Source organism: Cervus canadensis, chromosome 21 (assembly GCF_019320065.1).
Source record: "Cervus canadensis isolate Bull #8, Minnesota chromosome 21, ASM1932006v1, whole genome shotgun sequence".
Classification (NCBI taxonomy): Eukaryota; Metazoa; Chordata; class Mammalia; order Artiodactyla; family Cervidae; genus Cervus; species Cervus canadensis.
The window spans coordinates 22,325,511-22,349,620 of record NC_057406.1 but is presented as its reverse complement, the minus strand read 5'-3'; the positions used below and the strand labels follow the sequence as shown (position 1 = coordinate 22,349,620).

General features: G+C 44.0%; 1 protein-coding gene across 1 annotated transcript; it reads right to left on the bottom strand.

Moving 5' to 3' along the window:
* Positions 1–1,576: 1,576 nt before the first annotated feature.
* DDX47 (DEAD-box helicase 47) lies at positions 1,577–15,963 on the bottom strand. Its single transcript, XM_043440996.1, has 12 exons — positions 15,822–15,963; positions 14,518–14,611; positions 12,208–12,396; positions 11,882–11,953; positions 11,530–11,648; positions 9,707–9,778; positions 9,465–9,581; positions 8,790–8,936; positions 7,920–8,057; positions 6,213–6,283; positions 5,311–5,440; positions 1,577–3,138 (listed from the first exon to the last, which is right to left on the bottom strand). The coding sequence occupies exons 1-12, from the start codon at positions 15,912–15,914 to the stop codon at positions 3,007–3,009; spliced, it is 1,374 nt and encodes a 457-aa protein (XP_043296931.1). The 5' UTR covers positions 15,915–15,963; the 3' UTR covers positions 1,577–3,006.
* Between the last annotated feature and the right edge of the window lie 8,147 nt (positions 15,964–24,110).

Sequence of the window (24,110 nt, the reverse complement as noted above, 5' to 3'; positions counted from 1 at the left end):
TAAGAAATTATACCAAGATGGGACTAGAAGAAAGGCTAGACACCTTCCCCACTTCTAAAGCTAGACACTTTGGGACCTTGACTGCAAAGACAATTTACATTTAAAAAGATGCCATTGTAAATTTCTGTACTTCCAGCCATCTTACCATTTCTGAAGACTTGTGTGCACGCATACTCAGTAGTGTCTGACTCTGCAACTCCATGGACTGTAGCCCACCAGGCTCCTCTGTCCATGAGTTTTCCCAGGCAAGAATACTGGAATGGGTAGCCATTCCCTCCTCCAGGGGATCTTCCTGACCCTGGGATTGAGCCCACATCTCCTGCATTGTCAGGTGGATTTTTACTACTGCGCCACTGGGGAAGCTACTTCTTGTCTTTTCTCCACTTTCTTTGTAATTAACTCTATCTACCAGTTGTATTCCACAATACAATCTTAAACCCCCCCAAAATGTAGCAGTCCAGAAAGACAGTCTGTACTGGGTTGAAGTGTTTCCCCAAAATCCATGTCTACATGGAATGCCAGAATGTGACCTTATTTGAAACCAGGGTCTTTGTAAATATAATGAGTCAAGACGAGGTCATACTGGAGTAGGGTGTGACCTAAATCTCCAATGATGGCAAAGATTGAGGGCAAGAGAAGTGGGTGGCAGAGGATGAGATGGTTGGATGGCATCAACAACTCAATGGACAGTTTAAGCAAGCTCCAGGAGATAATGAGGGACAGGGAAGCCTAGTGTGCTGCAGTTCATGGGGTCACAAAGAGTCAGATACAACTTAGCAACTAAAAACAACTAAATTCAACTACTGCATCTTTACAAGAAGGCCATATAAAAGCAAAGACACACAAAAGGGAACGTTATGTGAAGACGGGGGCAGAGACTGGAGCTATGTTTTCACGAGCCAAGGACCACCATCAACCATCAGAAGCTAGAAGAGGCAAGGACAGACCCTTCTCAAGAGGTTTCAGATGCAACATGGCCCTGGTGACATCTTGATCCTGGACTTCTAGATTATAGAACTCTGACCCAACAAACTGTTGTTCTTTTAAGCCCCCCTCTGTGGTACTTTGTTACACATACATTGTACTCTGTGACCCCGTGGACTGTAGCCCAGCAGGCTCCTCTGTCCGTGGAATTCTCCAGGCAAGAACACTGGAGTAGGTTGCCATTTCCTTCTCCAGGGAATCTTCCCAACCCAGGGATCGAACCTGGGTCTCCTACATTGCAGGCAGAGTCTTTATTATCTGAGCCACCAGGGAAACTCACTGTTACAGGAGCCCCAGGAGACTCAAGACTTCACAAGCTTGCCTTGGAGGACAGGGAGCATGAAGAAAAGCTTGATTAGTGATACAAACCCACAGCTTCGTCCCCATTTACACCTGGATCACGTTCATTTCTGTGCCTGCTGCCCTTCACAAGTATTATCTCTACTTGTTGTCTGAGACTCTAGTTTATGGTCTGGACCCACCAATATGCCTGAAGACACAGCATCCACCTTTCTTCCCTTAGTGGCCCATCTTCCCAACCTAGCAAAGCATACTCTAAAAAGTACTTCAAAAAAAGCAGCTAAGCTTTAGACGGTTTCTACCCTTTTTAGTCTCTGCAGAAATATGCATGTACCTGAGGGGTCCACAGACCCTAGGTTTGGGATCCTATTTAAAAAGTTCAGATTTCTTCATAACAATTCATTTCTTCTTACACAACATTCACAAAGTGAAGTCGCTTAGTCGTGTCTGACTCTTTATGACCCCATGGACTATAGCCTGTCAGGTTCCTCCATCCATGGGATTTTCCAGGCAAGAATACTGGAGTGGGTTGCCGTTTCCTTCTCCAGGGGATCTTACTGACCCAGGGATCAAACCTGGGTCTCTAGCACTGCAGGCAGACTCTTTACCATCTGAGCTACCAGGGAATCCCACCACCCACAACCTGATTCAGATTCAGCCTGCTTCTAAAGTGTTCCACTGAGCTGAAATAGCAATCATACATTGGCTTTTATCCACTGGCTCAGAGGGAGACAGAGCTACCATTATCTAAGCTGCTCTGGAGAGTCCCAACAGGAAATACAATAATGGAGAATTAGCCCCCAGTGGGGGGCAACCCACCCCCCATATTTACAAAGATCTTCCTGCAGTCAACAGTCCACACTTGATTCCCACAGAGAATTTTACTGACATCTACTTTTCACTTCTTACTAAACACTTCAAGAAACACAACATGCACTTTCCATTAAGATGTACATGGAAGGCTTCCCTGGTGGCACAGTGGGTTAGGAATCTGCCTGCCAATGTAGGGGGCACAGGTTTGATCCCTGGTCTAGAAGATTCCACATGCCTTGGAGCAACTAAGCCCATGTGCCACAACTACTGAGCCCATGAGGTGAAACTGCGGAAGCCGGGCACCTGGAGCCAGCGCTCCAGAGCAGGCGAAGCCCCGGCAGTGAGAAAGCGGTGCACTGCAATGAAGAGCAGTCCATGCTAGTAGTCCCGCAACTAGAGAAAGTCCACGCACAGCAACGTCGTCTTCTAGAAGTCTTTTAACACAATAAGGTCTTCAAGGAGTCTGAATTTTTTTTATAATAATATTTGAATTTACTATTTCCCACTCAGAGTCATGAAACACACGCTGAGACTGAGTAAGTACCACTGTCTTTTAGGTATAAACATCCCTTTCCTTTACAATGACAGGTTGAGAGCTGCATTAGCCCAGTCCTTGACTTGCAGCTGAAAAAAGCACAGGTCGGTGTGAAGGGTGTGAGGGGACTGGAGAGCGTATGCTCCTCATGCCAGGAACGAGTAACCACAGTGGAAGGCCAGTCGGAGTCTCGACACCAGCACTGTGACATCCCACAGCAGCAATGCTCGGACACACGAAGGGGGCCCAGCACCGTATGAGCCGGGCCGCCTGGACACAGTGCCGGCGGACTTCGGCCTGAGGAAGAGGTCCCGTTCGCTCCTTCAATCCCCTCCACAGAACCGAAGGCGGAAATCAAGTCCTTACAAAAGGGATTAACGGCCTTTCCGTTTCTTCATTTTCCCTCCAGCCACCTTGTTCCTGACGCCGATCGCGCCCTCCGTGTCGTCGTTGTTCCCAGCGTCCTCCCGCGAGCGCTTCTTCTTCTCCCCGTGCTCCCTTAGCTCCTGCAACGGACAGAAAGGACGGGGCTGATCGTGACCACTGTCACCGAGGGAAACACGTCCCGGTCTCCGCTCCATCACATCAAACCCTGACCTTCCCTGGCGGCCCAGTGGCTAAGACTCCCTGCTTCCCATGCAGGGGGCTCGGCTGGATCCCTGGTCAGGGAACTATTAACAGACCCCACATGCTGCAACTAAGAAACCTGGCGTAGCTGGCAAGCTAGATAAATAAATAAAATCTTGATAAATTAGAGAATTCATTTATTAAAAACAAACAAACAAACCCTAAGTAACTCCCAATACCTCACATTAGCAAAGAAATAAAACCAAAATCCCAATATACAAAATCGTTAATCTAACTACTCAACAAAGACAGAAAAATGAAAACAGGAAGCTACTATTTTCATATGGCAGACTAGCAAAGATTTAAGAGTAGTAATATCTAGAACTGGTCAGGCAGGGGGCAGGCACAGACACTGTCCCCCATACAATGTCACATACATCGTGTAAGCTGCTATAGCTTTCCTGGGGAGCAACTGGGCATTCTGTATGAATCTGAACTGTGCATTCTCCGCTCAACAATTGATTCTACTTCTAGGAATTTATCCTAAGGAAACAAGTGTGCAAAGCTGTACATAGTAGGATGCTCGACACAGTCATTAACTAAAATATATAAAACTGGGAAAAGCATGAACACATATCAATGGAAAGCATGTTATATATTCGTAACAGATCATGAAGAAGGGATGCCATGAGAATTTTAAGGTGCTAGCACCTAGGTAACAGTCTCTAAAACCTACAAGTGGTGCCATTTTAAAAAAACTGAATTAAAAAAAAAAAAACTGAATTCATCCTCTTCAGACTACTAATTGCCTAGAACACATAATCTGACTTCCCTTGCCAATTCAAAAGGCAGTTAAGGAACTTTCAGTGACTCTAAGAAATCAGTGCTGCCACCATGTTTAGGCAAGTTTGGTAACTGAATCAAATGAGTGCTAATATGCAGCCTAGATGAAGTTTTTTTGAATAGAGTTTAAAATGTGAAAGAAAAAACGTGATCACATGAATCTCAATTAGTTGAAACAGAAAAAACAAAACACATTCAGATAAAGTCATATACAAATTGGATAAAGTCTCATTATGGCGAAAGAAAGAAAAACAGCCAAATGTAATCAATGGTTTTCTGTGGGGGGTGGCTTATGTGTTTCACTATTTTAATCCTTTCTGTATTTTCTAAAAAATGTTTTCCAATGCATATCAAATTTTTTATAAACAAAAACACCAAAACTTCCATGTGGGCTGAAAAACAAGCCCATAGCCCAGCTACTCAGAAAGCGCCCCATGAACTAAGTCTCTTGGCCCCTCAGAGCAGCACTCCTGGGAGAAGAGGCAAGTGCTCTCCTCTAGGCCCTCCTGTCTCCACTGCTCCACCTACAGATGCTCTCAGGAACTACACTGTCCACCTCCGCTTATCTGGTGCTCAGAAACCCTGTCTCCAAGGTAACTACTCTTCCTCATCTACAGGTGAGGGACTGACTGAGCGGTCAGACACCTTGTCGTGACTCACAGCTCACAGCTGCGTCTTCTCATCTCAAGTTCAAAGGTTTTCCTGTCTCAAGTGAAAAGCGAACAGTAGCTGGGAATGAATGTGGTCACTGTGATCAGACAGTCCAAACCCTGATTTGACCATTTAATTACAGGGTTGAAAGCAAACTGCCTGCATCTCTATGCTTTAGTATACTCATCTTACACTTAGAATAAAATAATAACATTTATTGCAGATTAACATGATAAAGTGTCTTGCACACAGTTAAGATAAGTTGCATAGAAGCTGGTGAGAAAAGGCATTGCATGGGTTTCCCTGGTGGGTCCATGGTCAAGAATCTGCCTGCCAGTGCAGGAGACACGGTTTCGATCCTGGTCCGGGAAGACCCCACATGCCTCAGAGCAACTAAGCCCCTGCGCCACAACTACTAAGCCTGTGCTCTAGAGTCCGTGCATCACAGCTGCTGAGGCTCGTGCACCATACAGCCGATGCTCAGCAACAAGAGAAGCCGCCACAGTGAGAAGCCCTGGCATCGCAACTAGAGAGTAGCCTCGGCTCGCTGCAACTAGAGAAAGCCCGTGCAATGATGAAAACCCAGCAGAGCCAAAAATAAACAAAGAGATGCATACCATTCGGGCAAATCTCTGGGCCTCAGTTACACGTTCTGTCAGCATCATGACTTCGTCGTCCTGGGTTGGAAAGACAGGCAGTTTCTTCCCAATCAAGTGCTCTATACGCTGGAAGAGCTCCACGTCGTACCTGAGGAAGGAAAGCTGATACGGCTCTGGCTGGCTGACAACGTACACGTCCGTCTGTCCGTCCCAAAACGACGACACAACAGGAGTCACAGTTTTCAGTAATATCAAACCTCTTACTCCTTTTCAGAATATTGATTAAATGCAACCTGCTGTGCACAGCCCAGCAGAAAACCACCCACCACATCCCTGACTCCCAGAAGAGCCTAGGACACATGGCTGTCTGTTCCTTTAAAAACAAAATCTGAAGAACAGCTATTGTAATATGGTGAGCTGAGGGAATGGTCACTGTTCTCTGGCTCCAGACGTTAAAAGAAATAACAGGGGCCTGGTGCACTGGGAAGACCCAGAGGGAGCGGGCAGAGAGGGAGGTGGGAGGGGGGATCGGGATGGGGAATACATGTAAATCCACGGCTAATTCAAGTCAATGTATGACAAAAACCACTACAATATTGTAAAGTAATTAGCCTCCAACTAACAAAAATAAATGAAAAAAAAAAAAAAGAAATAACAGGATTTTGGTGTATGTGCTTTTATACACCAAGTAATCCGCTACACACATGCAATAGAGTTTAGGCTCTTTACATATACGTCTTCAGTCTTCATTAAAACCCTGCAAGGCTGGTATTACTATTGCCATTTTACAAATGATGAAGGTGGGATGAGGAAGGCTTAGTGCCTGTTACAGTAAAAGGTGAAGTCAGGTTCCAAGTGAGTTGGCCCCAGGGTTCTGCTCCTTTCTCTACATTGCTCTGCCCTGAAGTCGGGTCACTTACTGTGTGACAAAGGTAATAGCCTTTCCAGAGCGCCCAGCTCGAGCCGTCCGACCCACTCGATGGATGTAATCCTGAAACACAAAGGGCAAGTAACTCTGAGTCAGCTGGAATATGAATTAAAACTGTGTATGTAAAGTCTTCCTGCCAGCCTTTGAAAGAAAACAGATCTCTCCTAGAACGTGGAGAAACACACTGGCAATCCATTGAGATACATCTGCTTCACTTTTTTAATTCTCCTCACAGCACAAAACTGACCCCCCTCCCCCTTTTTCCTTTCTTTTATAGAAAGGGAAATCCACAAAGCACATCTCCACGGACACAGTCACAGATAGAGGAAAACCGCCTGGGTCGAGAGGTAGACCTGGGTCACAGCTCTGCCTCTCCCCATCCCAACCAACAACACAACTCTCTGCAAGTCCCAGAACCTCTCTGAACCATGGTTTCTGTCTATAAGACAGGGGCACAAACACACTGCCAAACCCAGAGTTACTGTGAAAATCCTACGCGAGAGCAACTTGTCTACAGCAGTTTAATACAAAGTCAAGACACACTAGTTGTTCTCAAATGGGGGCAGTTTTGTCCTCTCCAGGGAGCACTGATGAACTGTCTAGAAACATACCTTGTGGTCACAAAGTCACCTGTGGGTAGGGGTCAGGAATGCTAAGCGTCCTACAGTGCAGAGGACAGCCACACAACAGAGAACTCCTGGCCTGAGATGTTAATGGTGCCCAGGCTGAGAAACCCTGGGATCGCTGAGGACCACAAGCTGCCATTTCTTATCAGTTAGCCCAGCAGAGGTCAGCATGTGGTACATCTGCTCCTCTGATGGTGAGCATCTTGCCCCACTCCTGGGTTCCTTCCTTCACGTTCATTAATATCACATCCACAGGCATGTGCAAGATGAGGAGAATGAACAGATCAAGAGTTTCCTAATTTCTGATACTTAACTAATCAAGGACACACACACACCCCCCCCAATATTGTAACTAAAGGAAGACAAAAAACGTTCATTAAGAAATACACTTTGGGGGCTTCTCTGATGTTTCAGATGATAAAGAAATATACTTTGGATACAATGGAATATTATTCAGCCATATAAATGAATGACACCTTCCTGTTTGTGACAAAATTGGCTAGATCTTGAAGGTATTTGACTCAGTAAAATAAGTTAGACAGGGACAAATACAGAGATCTCACTTATATGTGAAATCTAACAATAACAAAAAAACTGAGCTCACAGATACAAAAAACCGGTTTGGTGGTTGCCAGAAGCAGGGATGGGTGTATGTGAAATGGGTAAAGGAGGTCAAAAGGTACAGATGTCAATTATAAAATAAGTAAGTCATGGGGATGTAATGTACAACATGCGGACAAGAATTAGAAACACGGTACTGCACATTTGAAAGTTGCTAAGGGAAAATATCTTAGAAGTTCTCATCAAAAAAAAAAGTGCAACTATGAATGGTGACAGATGTTAACTAGACTTACTGTGACCATTTTGCAATATATAGAAATACTAAATCATCACATTTTATACCTGAAACTAATATAATGCTACATGTCAATTACACCTCAATTCAAAAAAAAAGAAAAGAAAGGCGGGAGAAAGAGAATTAGAGAAGAAGAAAAGAAAGGAGAAGGGAAGGACAAAGAAAAAGAAAAGAAAGATATTTTGGGCAAGAAAGTCAGGTCAGCAACAATACTCACCTTGGAATGAGTAGGAATGTCAAAGTTAACGACTACATCCACATGGGGTATGTCCAAACCACGGCTTGCAACATCAGTTGCTAGAAGAATGGAACGAGCCTTCGCCTTAAATTTATTAAGGGACCCCAGGCGCTTGCTCTGAAACAATGAAAAGAAACGGTAAGAATTTTCATCTTGAAAATCTAAGGAATCTTGGAAATCCAAGACACACAAACTAGACACATTAAATAGATACAAGAACCAAGAAAGTAATGTTTAAAATGATGTTTCCCCTTCAGTCTAACTGGGCTTCACAGGTCAAAAGGAAACATGGATGCAATTAAAAAAAAAAAAAGGTCTCAGACTAAAACTGGAAAATATTAACATAAAACATTGTTAAACATGACAGAAAGGTAACTGGGAAATAATTCACCACAAGAGCAGAACAAATCGGGCTTCCCAGGTGGTGCTAGTGGTAAGGAACCTGCCTGCCAATGCAGGAGATGTAAGAGACCTCCTCCAGGACCCCTTGGAGGAGGGCATGGCGACCCATTCCAGTACTCTTGCCTGGAGAATCCCATGAACAGAGGAGCCTGGCAGGCTACAGTCCATGGGGTAACACAGAGTCTGACACAACTGAACCGACTTAGCATGCACACATGCTGCATAAATCAACTCTACAGCTTCCATACCAGACAACTACCTGTGGAATATTCTAACTGGAGCCTCCTGCTCTCCTGAAAGGAGGAAGCAGCATGGACAGCAACACTTTAAAGCCTGTAATACCAGGACAACTACGGAAAGATGCATCAGTGTCACACGCTGCTACTGCAGAAACGTCCTGCTGTGAGGTTTATCTTTCTCATGCCACCACTAATGAAGGATAGTTACCTGACTCATCTGTCCGTGGAGGGGAATGGCGGTGAATCCAAGATTTCGGAGTAGCAGAGCTGTCCTCTGAGTGTTGTTACAGGTGCTGCAGAATATCATAAAGGAGTTCCCGGCCAATTCGTTCAGAATATAAACCAGGTAGGTATCCTACGTCATAAAGCCAAAACAATATATGTAACTGAACCTGGAAGCAAGTCAGAGTCCTGGGCATATAAACCACGTAAAAGACTAAGTCTCTAGCTGCTTCCCAATTTCCCAGACCCTCAGCTGGAAGCCCTGCACCCCTTAATCAGCTTTATCATTATCATCTCTGAGAACCATGAGTAACACACACAGCCTGACACCGGGCACAAGGAGATCTGGGCTCAGCAAGCAGGCAAAGCCCTGACATCAGAGGACAAGACTAGGGTCCGCTGCCCACAAAAAAGCCACATAATAAGCAGACCAAAGAAAAACTACCTCAAGGACGGGGTTAGGAAGGGATTATATCATGACTTCATTACTCTGGTTTAATACATTGTGAATTCCCGGAATGCTCGGCATTTTCAGTGATAAATGTAAACACGGCATGAACTCTAAAACACACAGCACTTAGCTAATCAAGAGCTGACACTTTCAGACACTGTGGTGAAGGAGGAGAGGGAGAGGCAGGAATGATCAGAGTAAACACTCTACCTTGAACTTGGAAGGAATAAAAAGATAATACTGCTGCAACTTCTCAACTGTCTGATACTTGGAGGAGACAGCACATTTCACAGGGTTCTTCAGCGCCGCTCGCTGAAGTTTTTGCACCTGGAGAAAGGACACCTAGATTAGTACGTTGATTCCTAAGTGCTCTGTTTTTATTGTTGTTACTGGGACTGTTTCTACTTATCGATTCTTATAAAGAAGAAAAGAGAACTCCTAGAAAAGTTCACCTTCTTGGTCATCGTAGCAGAGAAGAGAAATGTTTTCCGATCTCGGGGAATCACTTTGAGGATCTTGTCAACCTGAGGCAGAAAAAGCAAAGGATCAAAGTGACATTTACACCGGACACCTGCAAATGTATTTCGTGAAGGAGATGAGGGATCACAAACTAAATACATCACAGTGGGGATGTGAGAACTCAAACCGTCGATTCAATTCGGCTAGAACTTACTGAATATATGCTATCAGGTAGCACACCCGATGCTATCAAAAAATAATGCTAATCAGAGAAAAGAACACTTTAAATCAGTACAGTACAGCTAACCTAAGAGAAAAGGAAAGAATAAGCATTAATCAACTAAGTAAATTATGAAGAACTTCTTGTCAAAGAAAAGATAAAAGAGGTCGAAATCAAATGAAATGGAAAAGAAAATCTGGTTTTGATACTTCTTATCTCTAAAATCAAAGTCAGACTATATATATTATGTATATGCTTTTTGCCCAACTATTTGTTTCTTAATTGAAGTATAGTTGATTTACACCATTTCAAGTGTACAGCAAAGTGATTCACATATATACTCTTTTTCAGATTCTTTTCCAGTATGTGTATGTGTGCGTGTATGTGAGTTGTGTGTCTGACTCTTTGCGACCCCATAGACTGTAGCCTGCCAGGCTCCTCTGCCCATGGAATTCTCCAGGCAAAAATAATGGAGTAGGTTGCCATTCCCTTCTGCAGGGGATCTTCCCAACCCAGGGATCAAACTGACATTTCCTGCATTGCAGGCAGATTCTTTATCGTCTGAACCACCAGGGAAGCCCCCTTTTCCAGCACAGGTTATTACAAAATACTGAATATAGGTCCATGTGCTATACAGTAGGTCCTGTTATTTATTTTATATATAATAGTCTGTATATGTTAATCCTAAATTCCTAATCTATCTCCCCCTCAAAAGTCAGGCTATATTCTAAAGAGGATGCTGAAACTATTTATAATAGCCAAGAAATGAAAGCAAGCTAAATGTCCATCAACAGATGAGGGATAAAGTGGTGGTACATTATACAATGTAATAGTACTCAGCCATTAAAAATGAAACAATGCCATCTGCAACAACATGGATAGACCTAGAGATTATACTAAGTCAGACAAATATCCTATGATATCACTTACATGTGGAATCTAAAAAACAGTACAAATTAATTTATTTATGAAACAGATTCACAGACATAGAAAACAAACTTAAGGTTACCAAGAGGAAGTGGGGGAGATAAATTAATAGTTTGGGATTGGCAGATGCAAATTACTTTGTATAAAGTAAATAAACAACAAGGTCCTATTATATAGGACAGGGAACTATTTTCAATATCTTGTAAGAAACTATAATGGAATAGAATGGGGAAAAGAACATCTACACACACACACATACATATACACACATAAGATATACGTCTAACTGAATCACTTTGCTATATACCAGAAACACTGTAAATCAATAGTGCTTCAATTTCAAAATTAATTAGATTAAATGTAAAAGCAACAAGGATATATTGTACCAGCACAGGGACACAGAGTCATTATTCTGTAATAATCTTAAATGGAGTATATGGAGCATAATCCATAGAAATACTGAAGCACTATGCTGCACTCCTAAAAGCAATATGATATTCTAAATCAACCATCTTTCAGTAAAAAAGAAAAGCAGCAGATATGTTAAATTAACTGACAATGGTAAGTGTTCTAAAAAGCAAGTGAGCTATGAATCAGACTTTGAAACGGGGCGAAGTTTTAAGAGGAGGAAAGACATTGAGAGCTGGAGGAAAGACATTGAGAGCTCACCTCTGTCTCAAAATCCATATTCAAGATTCGGTCTGCTTCATCCATGACCAAGTACTTGAGGGCTCTTAAGTTGAAACCTTTCGTATTTTCCAAGTGGTCAATCAGTCGGCCAGGAGTTGCTAACAAGAAAGGTTGAGGACATGTTTAAGAAGAAGGACAGAAAGGGAGTGACTGCCCCCTCCTAACCAGAATTCCAGAAGTTTAAAAAAAAGAAACAAAAAAAAAAACATTAAACAGGGTTACAGACTATCATTCTTTGAACACTTTCCGCACAAATAAATTACACATAGCATCAGAAGATTTTTCTGAAATTCATCCTCACCAGTGCCTTTTACCGATGTCAGTTACTCACCTATCACTACATGTGGTTTTTTGGCCAGGGCCAGAGATTGGGACATTGAATCAATTCCACCTACAATGACAGCTACAGAAATAAAAAGAATATTAGAAAGAAATCCTTAATTTTGTTTCCATAATGCCCTGAACATCTTTTAAAGTCAATGCCAGATTTCTACTTTCATTTCTCTTCCCTTACAATGACAACTTTCCCCGAAGCTAACATACCCAATCAGCTCTTTAGGTCGATGAACTTCTATTAACAACACTTCCTTTCATTCTTTCACATTCATTTGCAACCTGTGAAGAAACTGTGAAGATTCCTTTCCTCCCAACACTTACCACACTGCACCCCAATAGAAGACCCCAGGGCTTCAAACTGCTCTGAGATCTGAAAGGCCAGCTCCCGAGTGGGGGTGAGAACTAAGGCAAACAGACGCTGGGGTGTCTCCAACAATGCATTGAGAATGGGCAGAGCGAAGGCGCCGGTTTTCCCAGAGCCGGTTTCTGCCAGCCCGATGATATCACGACCTAAAAGACAAAGAATATACATAATAGCAAAGAAATGCTCCCTGCACCATTTCCATATTGGTGGAAATATGACCAAATGCTGGGCACAACACAGACCATGAATAAATATTTGAATGATTGAGGGGAGGAAGAAGTTGATCAGACAGAAGACATGGTCTCTGTCCTGAATAAGCTCAAAATCCAGAGGTAAAATACACAATACATACGAATATGATAGGTGCCTGTAGGACAGGGTGAAAAAAGGAAGGAGTAACTTACTGCTTGGAGAAGTCAGGAAAGGCTGACAGAGGTGACAAGCAAATTAAATCTGGAGGTCAGCAAAGAGGGGACAGTCTCGTGTGAGGAAAGAGGCTTTAAAGAACACAGAACGAGTCAGGAGAGGGAGAATTACAACATGGCCAGAACACAGAAGTCAAGGGGGAAAAAGGAGAAGGATGAGGACACCCAGAGCCATGCTAAGGAGTTCTGATGTCTTCCTTTAAGACAGAGGAACTGAAGGATTTTGGGCAGGGAGTATTATGACCTTTAAGTATCAACACTCTTTAAGATTTCCCTGGTGACTCAGATGGTAAAGAAGCTGCCTGCACTGAGGGAGACCTGGGTTCTATCCCTGGGTTGGGAAGATCCCCTGGAGAAGGAAATGGCAACCCACTCCAGTACTCTTGCCTCGAAAAATCCCATGGACAGAGGAGCCTGGTGGGCTAAGTCCCAGGGTCACAAAGAGTTGGACACGACTGAGCGACTAACACATAACATGACATGACTCTTTACAAAGATAAACCCCAGGCCTGATGCCATAAGGAGAAGCCAAGGAGCTTAACAGTAATTGCTGTTTATACTGCTCCTCCTTAGGGAAGAATGCCAGAAGTAATTCCTTAAGATTGGTCTGTTATTGCCAATCAAGCCATAATTGAGAAGATTTGGCAATTAATTCCCAAGCCAAAACCACTGTCTTTAGGTTCGCTGTAGCCCCCAAGGCAGCAATCTTTGGCAGGGCCAGAGACTAGTAGGACACTGAATCAATGTCCCAGCACCCAGGGGAAAGGTTTCCTTCAAGTAATGACCGCCACACTTGATTGCTGAGGATTCCTCACCTAGAAATTATCCCTGACGCAACTTGAACGTGACTCTCTTCCTTACATTCTAAAGTGACCTCGAGGGCCAAAATGGGGAAAGCACAGGAAAATGAGACCTCAGAGAGGATACGAGGGGAGCTATGATGACAGCCTGAACGGAGGTCAGGTGAAGTGAGAGACAGAAAGTAACAAAACAAAAATGAACAGTCATTGTAAATCAAACTATATTTCAATAAAATAAAAATAAAAGAAAGTAACGAAAGAAAATCTGATTGGCACAGAGGTTTCTACCTCAGGAAACTCAAAGGCCATAAACTGAGATACAGGCTACAGAGAAATTAGTTCTGGTGAGAAAAATAAAGACTCTGGTTTGGATACAGGGAACTTGAGATTCCTGCAGTAAGCTTGGAAAGAAGTATCTAAAAACCAGTTGGACAAACTTGTTTGGAGTTCATCCAAAAAAATATGAGCTAGAAATACAGATGTGGGAGGCAAGAGCATCAGACCAATGGTGCTACCCCAGGGGCACACACATCAGAGTAAACCATGAAGTTTTATATCTATATATGACTAGGTCCCACACCTGGAAATTCCACTTCAGGAGGTCTAGGCTGGAGCCCAGAAATCACTAGAGTTTTAAAAGATCCACAGGTGATTCTCATAAGCACTGGCTGAAACTCACTGATGCAGACAGCATTAAAGCTTCAGGACTGGATGAGAAATCTTAGTAGAGGTTTAAGGTGAGGGTAAAAAAAGGATGAAGATAGAATTAACACTGCAAGGCAAAGGAAAAGAACCAGAAGAAACTGAGAAAGAAACACTGGAAAGACAAAGACAACAAACCACCTTGCAGAAGGTAAGCTCACTAACACCGCAGAATTACTTTTTAAAAAGCCAAAAAGCCACAAACTTTTTATCTTTACTGAACATACTTTATTTCACTTGAAGTAGGCAAAGCAATAGCTCTCAAATGTGGTAAGTATTTAACTGAGTATGTGCAACTTTACACTGAGCCTGAAACAGGCCACATACTTATCCAACCTACCTTGTAAGGCCAAAGGAATAGCTTCAATCTGGATCTTCGTGGGTTTTGCCCATCCCAACTGGTCACAGGCTTCACACAACACATCTGTCACACCCTTAGAATTCAGAAAAATACAGTTTAACAAACAACAACACACACTCGCCTCCCACACAACTCAAGGGCTGTCAGGGCAGTCTTGCTGTGACACGTGCATTTCCTACATTTGACTCAAAAGGTATTTATTGCAGATGGTGACTGCAGCCATGAAATTAAAAAGACGCTTACTCCTTGGAAGAAAAGTTATGACTAACCTAGACAGCATATTAAAAAGCAGAGACATTACTTTGCCAACAAAGGTCCGTCTAGTCAAGGCTATGGTTTTTCCAGTGGTCATGTATGGATGTGAGAGGTGGACTATAAAGAATGCTGAGAGCCAAAGAATTGATGCTTTTGAACTGTGGTGTTGGAGAAGACTCTTGAGAGTCCCTTGGACTGCAAGGAGATCCAACCAGTCCATCCTAAAGGAAATCAGTCCTGAATACTCATTGGAAGAACTGATACTGAAGCTGAAACTCCAATACTTTGGCCACCTGATGCAAAGAACTGACTCATAGGAAAAGACTGATGTTGGGGAAGATTGAAGGTGGGAGGAGAAGCGGAAGACAGAGGATGAGATGGTTGAATGGCATCACCGACTCAATGAACATGAGTTTGAGCAGACACCGGGAGTTGGTGATGGACAGGGAGGCCTGGCATGCTGCAGTCCATGGGGTCGCAAAAAGCCGGACAGGACCGAGCAACTGAACTGAACTGACTCAGTCTCCTTAACTTTGAATACTGGGACAGTAGCTCAAGGCTGTCATCACTTTCCACTCACCAGGGACCAAGCCAAGTTCTTTAGATGGGTTACTTCATTTAATATTCACACTTCCGTGAGATACTTATCATAACCCTCAATTTACAGAGGTGGAAGGTCAGGCACCGAGATAACTTGCATCTAGTCAATGACTGGGTCAGAATTCAAACCTGGCTCATCGGGATCCTAAACCCAAATCGGACAGGTCGGACTGGACAATATTTGCACAAACACAGCGTTGCCACACCAAGTGGAGCTGAATGGGCCCGGGCCCGGCCTCCCTCCCACCACCCAAAATCTGAGTTGAGGGCGGGCCCTCGTCCCGAACCTGAGCCTCGGGTACCCGGGGGGAAACCTGAGCTAGGCCCCGGCTGCTTCCGCACACCACAGGCCTAGATGGAAGGCAACCGGACTCTGCCCGCGCCTGGCGCCGGAAGAAAAAAGGGAAGCTGGCATCATCCACTCTTACCAGGTCTTTAAACGTTTTCGTTTCTTCCTCCTCCACCGCCGTCTGGGGCTCCTCCATGCTTTCCGGAGAATCGTGCTCCACGGACGCCGCCATGTCGTCCGCGAACTCCGGAAGTGGGTCGGCGGACCGCAGGATTCTGGGAAACGTAGTTTTAGCTCTCTCCGGCGGCGGCGGCGTGTTGTGGGCGCCCCGCTGTGGGTTTGCCCGGGATTTGCACCAGCCGGCCAGGCAGGCGGGGCTTCGCTGACAAGTACATATATATATATATATATGTATATATATATATATTTTTTTAAAGGATGGATATAAACGTTAGGACTTGTGAAACTGAGCCAAAAGCAGAAGGACTTGATGCCCAGGGTCTGCAGTCAGCCCTCCTTTTGTTTTTCAATCGCTAGGTCGTGTCTGACTCTCCGCGACCCAGTGGACTGCATCCTGCCTGGTTACTCTGTCTATGGGATTTTCCAGACAAGAATACTGGAGTGGGTTGCGATTCCCTTCCCCAGGGCCTCTTCTGGACCCAGGGGTTGAACCCAGCTCTCCCGCGTTGCAGGCAGATGGGCTTCCCTGATAGCTCAATTGGTAAAGAATCCGACTGCAATCCAGGAGACCCCGGTTGGATTCCTGGGTGGGGAAGATCTTCTGGAGAAGGGATAAGGCTACCCACTCGATTATTCTTGGGCTTCCCTTGTGGCTCAGTTGGTAAAGAATCCGCAGGCAACGCGAGAGACCTGGGCTCGATCCCTGGGTTAGGAAGATTCCCTGGAGAAGAAAAAGGCTACCCACTCCAGTATGCTGGCCTGGAGAATTCCATGGACTGTATAGTCCATGGGATCACAAAGAATCGGACAGGCTTTCCTTGATTCTGTGCTAAATAAATCCTATATCTGGTGTTTACCCTTACAACACTCTTCCCCTTATAGTTCTTCTTTTTACATATCAGAAACATCATTTTCCATGATCACAAGCAACTTTTCCCAGCACAGAATTCCTCTGCCATACAGATTTTTCTGTAAAAACAAAGAGAGAAGGATTTACTTTGCTTCTCTGAGGCTCATGCTCTGATTTCACATAGGAGAGTGGAATGGAATTAAAAGTTCTGGGAGAGGGTGGAAGACTAGATTAGAAAGTTCGAGACAGCAGAGCAAAGATGCCTGGAAAGGGGACCCAGATGGAAATGATTGAGAGGACTGTATATAATACAGGGTCTAAAGTTATCCAAGTTTTGTTAAAATATGTTACAGGAACAAAAAACAAAAAAAATCACACAAGATTTCTGGGGCTCTGTCGTTCAGTTGCTAAGTTGAGTCAGACTCTTTTCGATCTCATCAACGAACACACTAGGCTTCCCTGTCCTTCAATGTCTTCCAGAGTTTGCTCAAGTTCATATTCATTGACGGAGAAGACAATGGCACCCCACTCCAGTACTCTTGCCTGGAAAATCCCAGGGACGGAGGAGCCTGGTGGGCTGCAGTCCATGGGGTCGCTAAGAATCGGACACGACTGAGCGACTTATTTCACTTTTCACTTTCATGCATTGGAGAAGGAAATGACAACCCACTCCAGTGTTCTTGCCTGGAGAATCCCAGGGACGGGAGAGCCTGGTGGGCTGCTGTCTATGGGGTTGCACAGAGTCGGACACGACTGAAGCGACTTGGCAGCAGCATGTTCATTGAGTCAGTGATGCTGTCTAACCATCTCATCATCTTCCGCCTCCTTCTACTCTTGCTTTCAATCTTTCCCAGCATCAAGGTCTTTTCTGGGGCTCCTCTAAAGGGAAACGGATTCAAACCAACAAGCTGCTATTATCATAGCAAATTCTGCCCACTTTACCCAAGGGAAACACTCTTCTATGTGTTCTTTTTGTTTTTTTTTTAACTTTTTATTTTGTATTGGAGTATAGCCAATTAACAATGTTGTGATAGTTTCAGGTGGACAGCTAAGGGATTCAGCCATACATATGTATATATACTTCTGTGTGTTCTTGGATAATTCAGACATAGGCTCTTTTTCAAACTTCCTCTGGTGCCGGCACCCACCTTGATGACAGAGTTCTTGTCAGATCAACAGGGTGAGCACAGGCGGGTCCAATCAAGAGGACTGTGGGCTTTTGACGCTTCCTACCAAGTCTGGAGTAGTTTGGATATTCACATTCTGGTCATGGAAATAATAGAGGTCCGTTCTAGTAACTGAACCATGTCATATCCTGTACTTTCAGAACAATGAGAAACGTTAAAGAGGAAATCCAAATAAACACTCAAAATAAGGGGCAAAGAGCCCTGAAACAATACACTGGCTCCAGGAGGAGAGGTCAAAGTGACTGACCCCACCTCCCTTCCCCCGCCCCCCCCCCCCCAGAAGTTTTTTCTTTTCTTTCAATTTTTTTTGTTGAAGTACAGATGGCTTACAATCTTGGGTTAGTTTCAGGTATACAACAAAGTGATTCAGTTTTATATGCATATATATATATATTCTTTTTTAGATTCTTTTCCATTGTAGGTTATTACAGGATACTGACTCTAGTTCCCTATGGCATACAGTAGATCCTTGCTGTTTATCCCATTTTATATATAGCAGCGTGTATATGGTTTTTTTTTAACTGGAGGAAAACTGCTTTACAATGTATGTTGGTTTCTGCCGTACAACAACTTGAATCAGTCATCATTACACACACACACACACACACACACACACACACACATATATCTCCCCTCTCTCTCTTAAACCTCTCTCTCCTTCTCACCCACTTCCCACCCCTCTAGGTCATCACAGAGCACCAGGCTGAGTTCCCTGTGTTACACAGAAGCTTCCCTCTAGCTATCTGTTTTACACATGATAGTATATATATGTCAATGCTACTTACTCAATTCATCCCACCCTCTCCTTCCCCTCTATCTGTTAAACTCATAGTCCTAATTTATCCCTCGCCCTCCAAAAGGTTTTCCAGGCCTTCATGCACCCCTTCCTCTACACACACAAAAATATATATTAAAAACTATAGTTTATGGCTGCGTTAACATAAACATGTTAATATTGTATATTAAAATATTTTCTTTGACTTAAAAGTTATCTTTTTCATCTGACGTTTTAAAAGAAATGAAACCCTTATGTGGGCCTCTAAAAGCATAGTGGGCTCCCAGGCACGGTGGCTCCCGCACCCAATGGATAAGGGAAGGGCGTGAGGACCGCAGGGAAGCCTTCAACAGGCCAGTGACATGGACTCCGCGGGGTGAGAGCTTGTGAGGATAGAGGTGGCTCCTGGACCAAAGTAACACAAGCTTTTGATTCAAGCAAGAATCTGTTCTTAATCAGTTTCTGCTCAAGCTCTTCCCAGGAGCTACATACCCTGTAGTCTATTTTGGAGAAAGCTCCCTCTAACACAGTGCTCTATACTCATCAGGAAGCTAGCAATGCAAAATTTAATCTATCAAAAAGTTATCTTTAACTTATGAATTCTTCTTTTTTTTTTTTTTTTTTAAATTTTTTGGCTGCCCCAGGCATCTTGAAGAATCCTAGTTCCCAGGCCGGGGATCAAACCCCTGCCCCATGGAGTGGAAGTGTAGAGTTCTAACCACTGGGCCATCAGGGAGGTCCCCATTGTGAGGCTGCCAGGGCTAACACTATGACAGGCGGCCCGGACCTAAGTTTTGGTTTCCCCTGAAATGGTAAGATTCCCTACCCCCATCAGGCTGCCTGGAGCCAGCCAATCAATATGCGCCCAGTAAGAAACAAAGGGAAAGCTGAAAAGCCCGGGAACGCCCAAGTTTGAAAAAAGCCCCAAAAGTTTGTACCAATAAAATTGCTTTGCAAACGTAACCAATCCGCTTAAGCCAGCTATCAACCTTATGCATACCCTATAAATCTGGGTAACAGCTTGGGCTCGGGGCTCTCTGACCCCGCACCACTGTGTTGGATGCGGCAGAAGCCCTGGCTCGAGTCAGTAAAAAACTTCCCTTTTTGCGAATTGCATTGTCTTGGAAGCCTTCTCTCTTCCCGCTCGGGGATTCGGACATCGGGCAAAACACCCATAACTTATGAATTCTATAATTCTGTTATGGATATGTATGTCCAAGGGAAGAAAAGACACTAATGATGTAATAATGAGGACAGAGAGAGATTTCAGTCTCCATGGAATCAATAAACAGATGACATATAAAATACTCTGTTATCTAACCAATTCGTGTCTAGAGAAAAAAAAGATAACTAGTCCTGGTTATTCCCTTCTTCTTTTTGCCTATAGTTTGAAAAGTTTTTTAAAACATAGAAAATCTGTATGTTTCTTTCTTTATGTTTAACAAACATTTTCAAACCCTATGGCAGACCGTGGACCACACACTAGGAACTGGAAGTAAGCATGAAATTTATACTACAGTGAGGGAGACAGCCTATGTTTTAAACAACAAAAGAAAGTAAATAAATAAATCTTCACAATCAAGCAGGAAAAACAAACAAAAGAAGGAATCAAAAGTGAGATGCATGGTTAAAAGGAGAAAAGCAAGATGCTACAGCAATATATGATGTGATGAACTGGCCTTCCTCTGCGAAACAGGGACATTTTCCCCCTAGAAGGGACTTTTAAACTGAAATTTGGAAGATGAGCACCATTGACTGGCTGTGTCGGGTGCAGAGAGTAGTTTACAGCCAGAAAGAATCTTCCAGGCTAAGCTTTGCAGTAGAGAAAAATCAAATGAAGCTTATAGAGATTATAATATGATGATGATGGAGGTCTACGTGGGGACCTGAATATTTAGGGCCTTATTTCCATGGTGGCTCAGACGGTAAAGAATCTGCCTGGAGTGCAGGAGACCTGGATTCGATCCCTGGGTTGGGAAGATCCCCTGGAGAAGAGCATGGCTACCCACTCCAGTATTCTTGTTACTGAGTCCAAGCTCTATCTGCTCACCACACAACGGGCCAATGAATCAGAGAGACCAGAGTTTGAGACAACGAAGAGACTTTAATCAGGGAACCAGCTGACTGAGAAGATGGCAGGCTAGTGCCTCAAAATTACCAAAATTACCATCTTCTTGGGGTCTGGATGCCAGGTTCTTCTATAGATCAGAGATGGGGCGAGATGAGGAAGCAAAATAAAAGGCCATTAATCTTGCAAACATCTCCTAGAATGACAAGCCTCAGGCAAGGAATGTGCTAATTTCTTCCTTGACATCTACTGGTGGATAGTGTTCTGAACAAGGGCACTTTAGGTTACTAGAGAGGCAGGATTCCCTGAGGCAGGCTGTTCTGTATGATTATAATAACAAAAGCAATGAAAAACAAGTCAAAGAAGCAGTTCTAATATGCAGTCAGGACTGGCTTCTTCTCTGCAACATTCTTGCCTGGAGAATCCCACGGACAGAGGAGACGGGTGGGCTACAGTCCACGGGCTTGCAAAGAGTCAGGAACAGCTGAGCGACTACCTCTTCTGCTTTCATATTCCAATGAACATTAAGAAAGCATCTGGCTTTCTCCTCCACACTTGTTTCTCTCTGCATTTCTTCATCTCGCCTCTTCCTTTCCTCCAGCCTCCGCATCAACAAGTGCTGTAGACTCAGCTGCCTAAATTTATCGAGTCCCTCTTCTTCCCCTGCCTTTCCATCACTACCACCACTGTCAAAAATGAACTTTATCATTGTCTGATGTCTTAGTAGATTTAAACTTTAGGAGAGCAGTGACTACACTGGTGGTCACTGCCATTCCCAGCGCCTTGCACAGAACAAGCATTCAGTAAATTGTTGTTCAATGAATAAATGAGAATGGTTTGTAGATTAGTCTCCTCTGAGCATGCTTGGCATGAGTAATCCCCTGAGTTTATTTATTTGCTAATTAGATGAATCACAGGGAATTTCTGAATCACGGGAAAAAAAAAAACCAAAAATGGAGAAACTGACCTTGGAGTGTGGTCATTTAACAAGGCAGGGTGCAGCCACTCCTATGGGAGGCACCACCCCATCCTCAATGGCCAGGAGCAGCTCAACGTGGCAGTAAAGCCAACTTCTCTACCTAACTTGTCATTTGGCCCCTGGAACATTAGTCAGAAACCCTTGGCCCACTACCATCCTTAAGTCTTTAAGATAAAGATTTTCATGTCCAGCACCTCATAAAACCTGATGTCTGAGGTTTTTGAGAATTACAATGACGATGTCATAGATATACCGAGATGTAAATAAAATATGGGGAAAAGAGCATTTAACCCGAAGTCAACAACAAGCAGGAAATTCAAAAGTTATAAGACTTACAAACCACAAAGGCTAGAGTTTCAAGGTCACTTCTTACTAAGGAGTGGGTGATAAAGGAAAGGCAACTTTGACTTATTTCCTGATTTCCTGGTTGTTTGATATTCCTTTCATACAAGTGTTCTTTTAAATGCATAAAAACTTTTTAGAAGACAAATTGCTAGAAATGGAGGTGTATAAGATATTCCTTTGGAAAAGGAAATGGCAACCCACTCCAGTATTCTTGCCTGGAGAAGCCCAGGGACAGAGGAGCCTGGTCGGTTGCCGTCTATGGGGTCGCACAGAGTCAGACATGACTGAAGCGACTTCACAGCAGCAGCAGCAGCAGCAAGAGATTCCTTGGGACATCTCTGGTGGTGGTCCAGTGGTTAAGAAACGCCTACCGATGCAGGAGACACAGGTTCAATCCTTGGTTGGGGAAGATCCCACGTGCTGCAGGGCAACTAACGGCATGTACTGCAACTACTTAACCTGTGCTCTAGCGCCCTCAAGTCTCAACTACAGAGCCCACATGCGGCAAGGAAGAGCCATGAACTGCAATGAAGACCCAGTGCAGCCAAAAGTAAATAAGTAAAAAGTCAATCCAGACACCATTGCCACAATGAAATAATAAGTATAGTACACGACAGCTTCCAACCACAATTTCGAATGGAAGTCTTTGAATGTAAGTAAAAGGGTTTGATGTCTAAATGTTCAAAATAAATAGATAAAATAAAACGTTAACTGCTATCCTGGACAATTTCTCATGCTTGGTGATAGCCTGACATCTTTTGAACAGTTTTCCTGCGATGAGCAAAGTTCTCCCAGATCAAGCCCTTCTCCTTAAGTAGAAACCAGAAATTCTCTCTCCCACCCACCCTTGCACCTAAGTGTCTCTACCAAGCAGACACACCTCTCCAGAGCAATACAAAGAAGTGGATCCTGGCATTTTGGCGTAGGTGTCCAGCTTGAGGGGGCAGCCGTGGCAAATGGTCTGGTGTCCAGAGTGTGTGAGGGACATGCACTCCAAGGCGTCCTCGCTTAGTGGCAGCAGCAGTGGAGTTCCTGCTGGCCTGCTGGTCTCCAGGTTTGGGCGTTGTTCCTAGCTGCATGGCCCCCAAACTCGACCTTCACTTTCTTGGAGATTCTTCCTCATTATGCTTTAATAAATTAGCAAGCAATCAGTTCAGTTCAGTTCAGTCACTCAGTCATGTCCGACTCTTTGCAACCCCATGAACCACAACATGCCAGGCCTCCCTGTCCATCACCAACTCCCGGAGTTCACCCAAACCCATGTCCATTGAGTCAGTGATACCATCCAACCATCTCATCCTCTGTCGTCCCCTTCTCCTGCCCTCAATCTTTCCCAGCATCAGGGTCTTTTCAAATGAGTCAGGTCTTCGCATCAGGTGGCCAGAGTATTGGAGTTTCAGCTTCAACATCAGTCCTTCCAATGAACACCCAGGACTGATCTCCTTTAGGATGGACTGGTTACATCTCCTTGCAGTCCAAGGGACTCTCAAGAGTCTTCTCCAACACCACAGTTCAAAAGCATCAATTTTTTGGTGCTCAGCTTTTTTTATAGTCCAACTCTCACATTCATACATGACCACTGGAAAAACCATAGCCTTGACGAGACAGACCTTTGTTGGCAAAGTAATATCTCTGCTTTTTAATATGCTGTCTAGGTTGGCCATAGCTTTCCTTCCAAGGAGTAAGTGTCTTTTAATTTCATGGCTGCATTCACCATCTGCAGTGATTTTGGAGCCCTAAAAAATAAAGTCAGCCACTGTTTCCACTGTTTCCCCATCTATTTGCCATGAAGTGATGGGACCGGATGCCATAAAGCCTAAGCACAAATCAATAAATTTCCTTTCTGCTTAACTAGTTGAAAGAGCTTCTACTCTTTGAATGTAAGAAACCTGACTAGCCAATGTGCTGAGGGGAAGGAACTGTGCTTCCCTAATGGTACATCATTAAAACACCTGCCCTATGCCGCCTCTCTGTAACCGGCCTTTCATGTTGCCTGGCAAGTCCAGGGCGTTTCCTCAGCCCACTCTCTCCCTCTCTCTCCTGA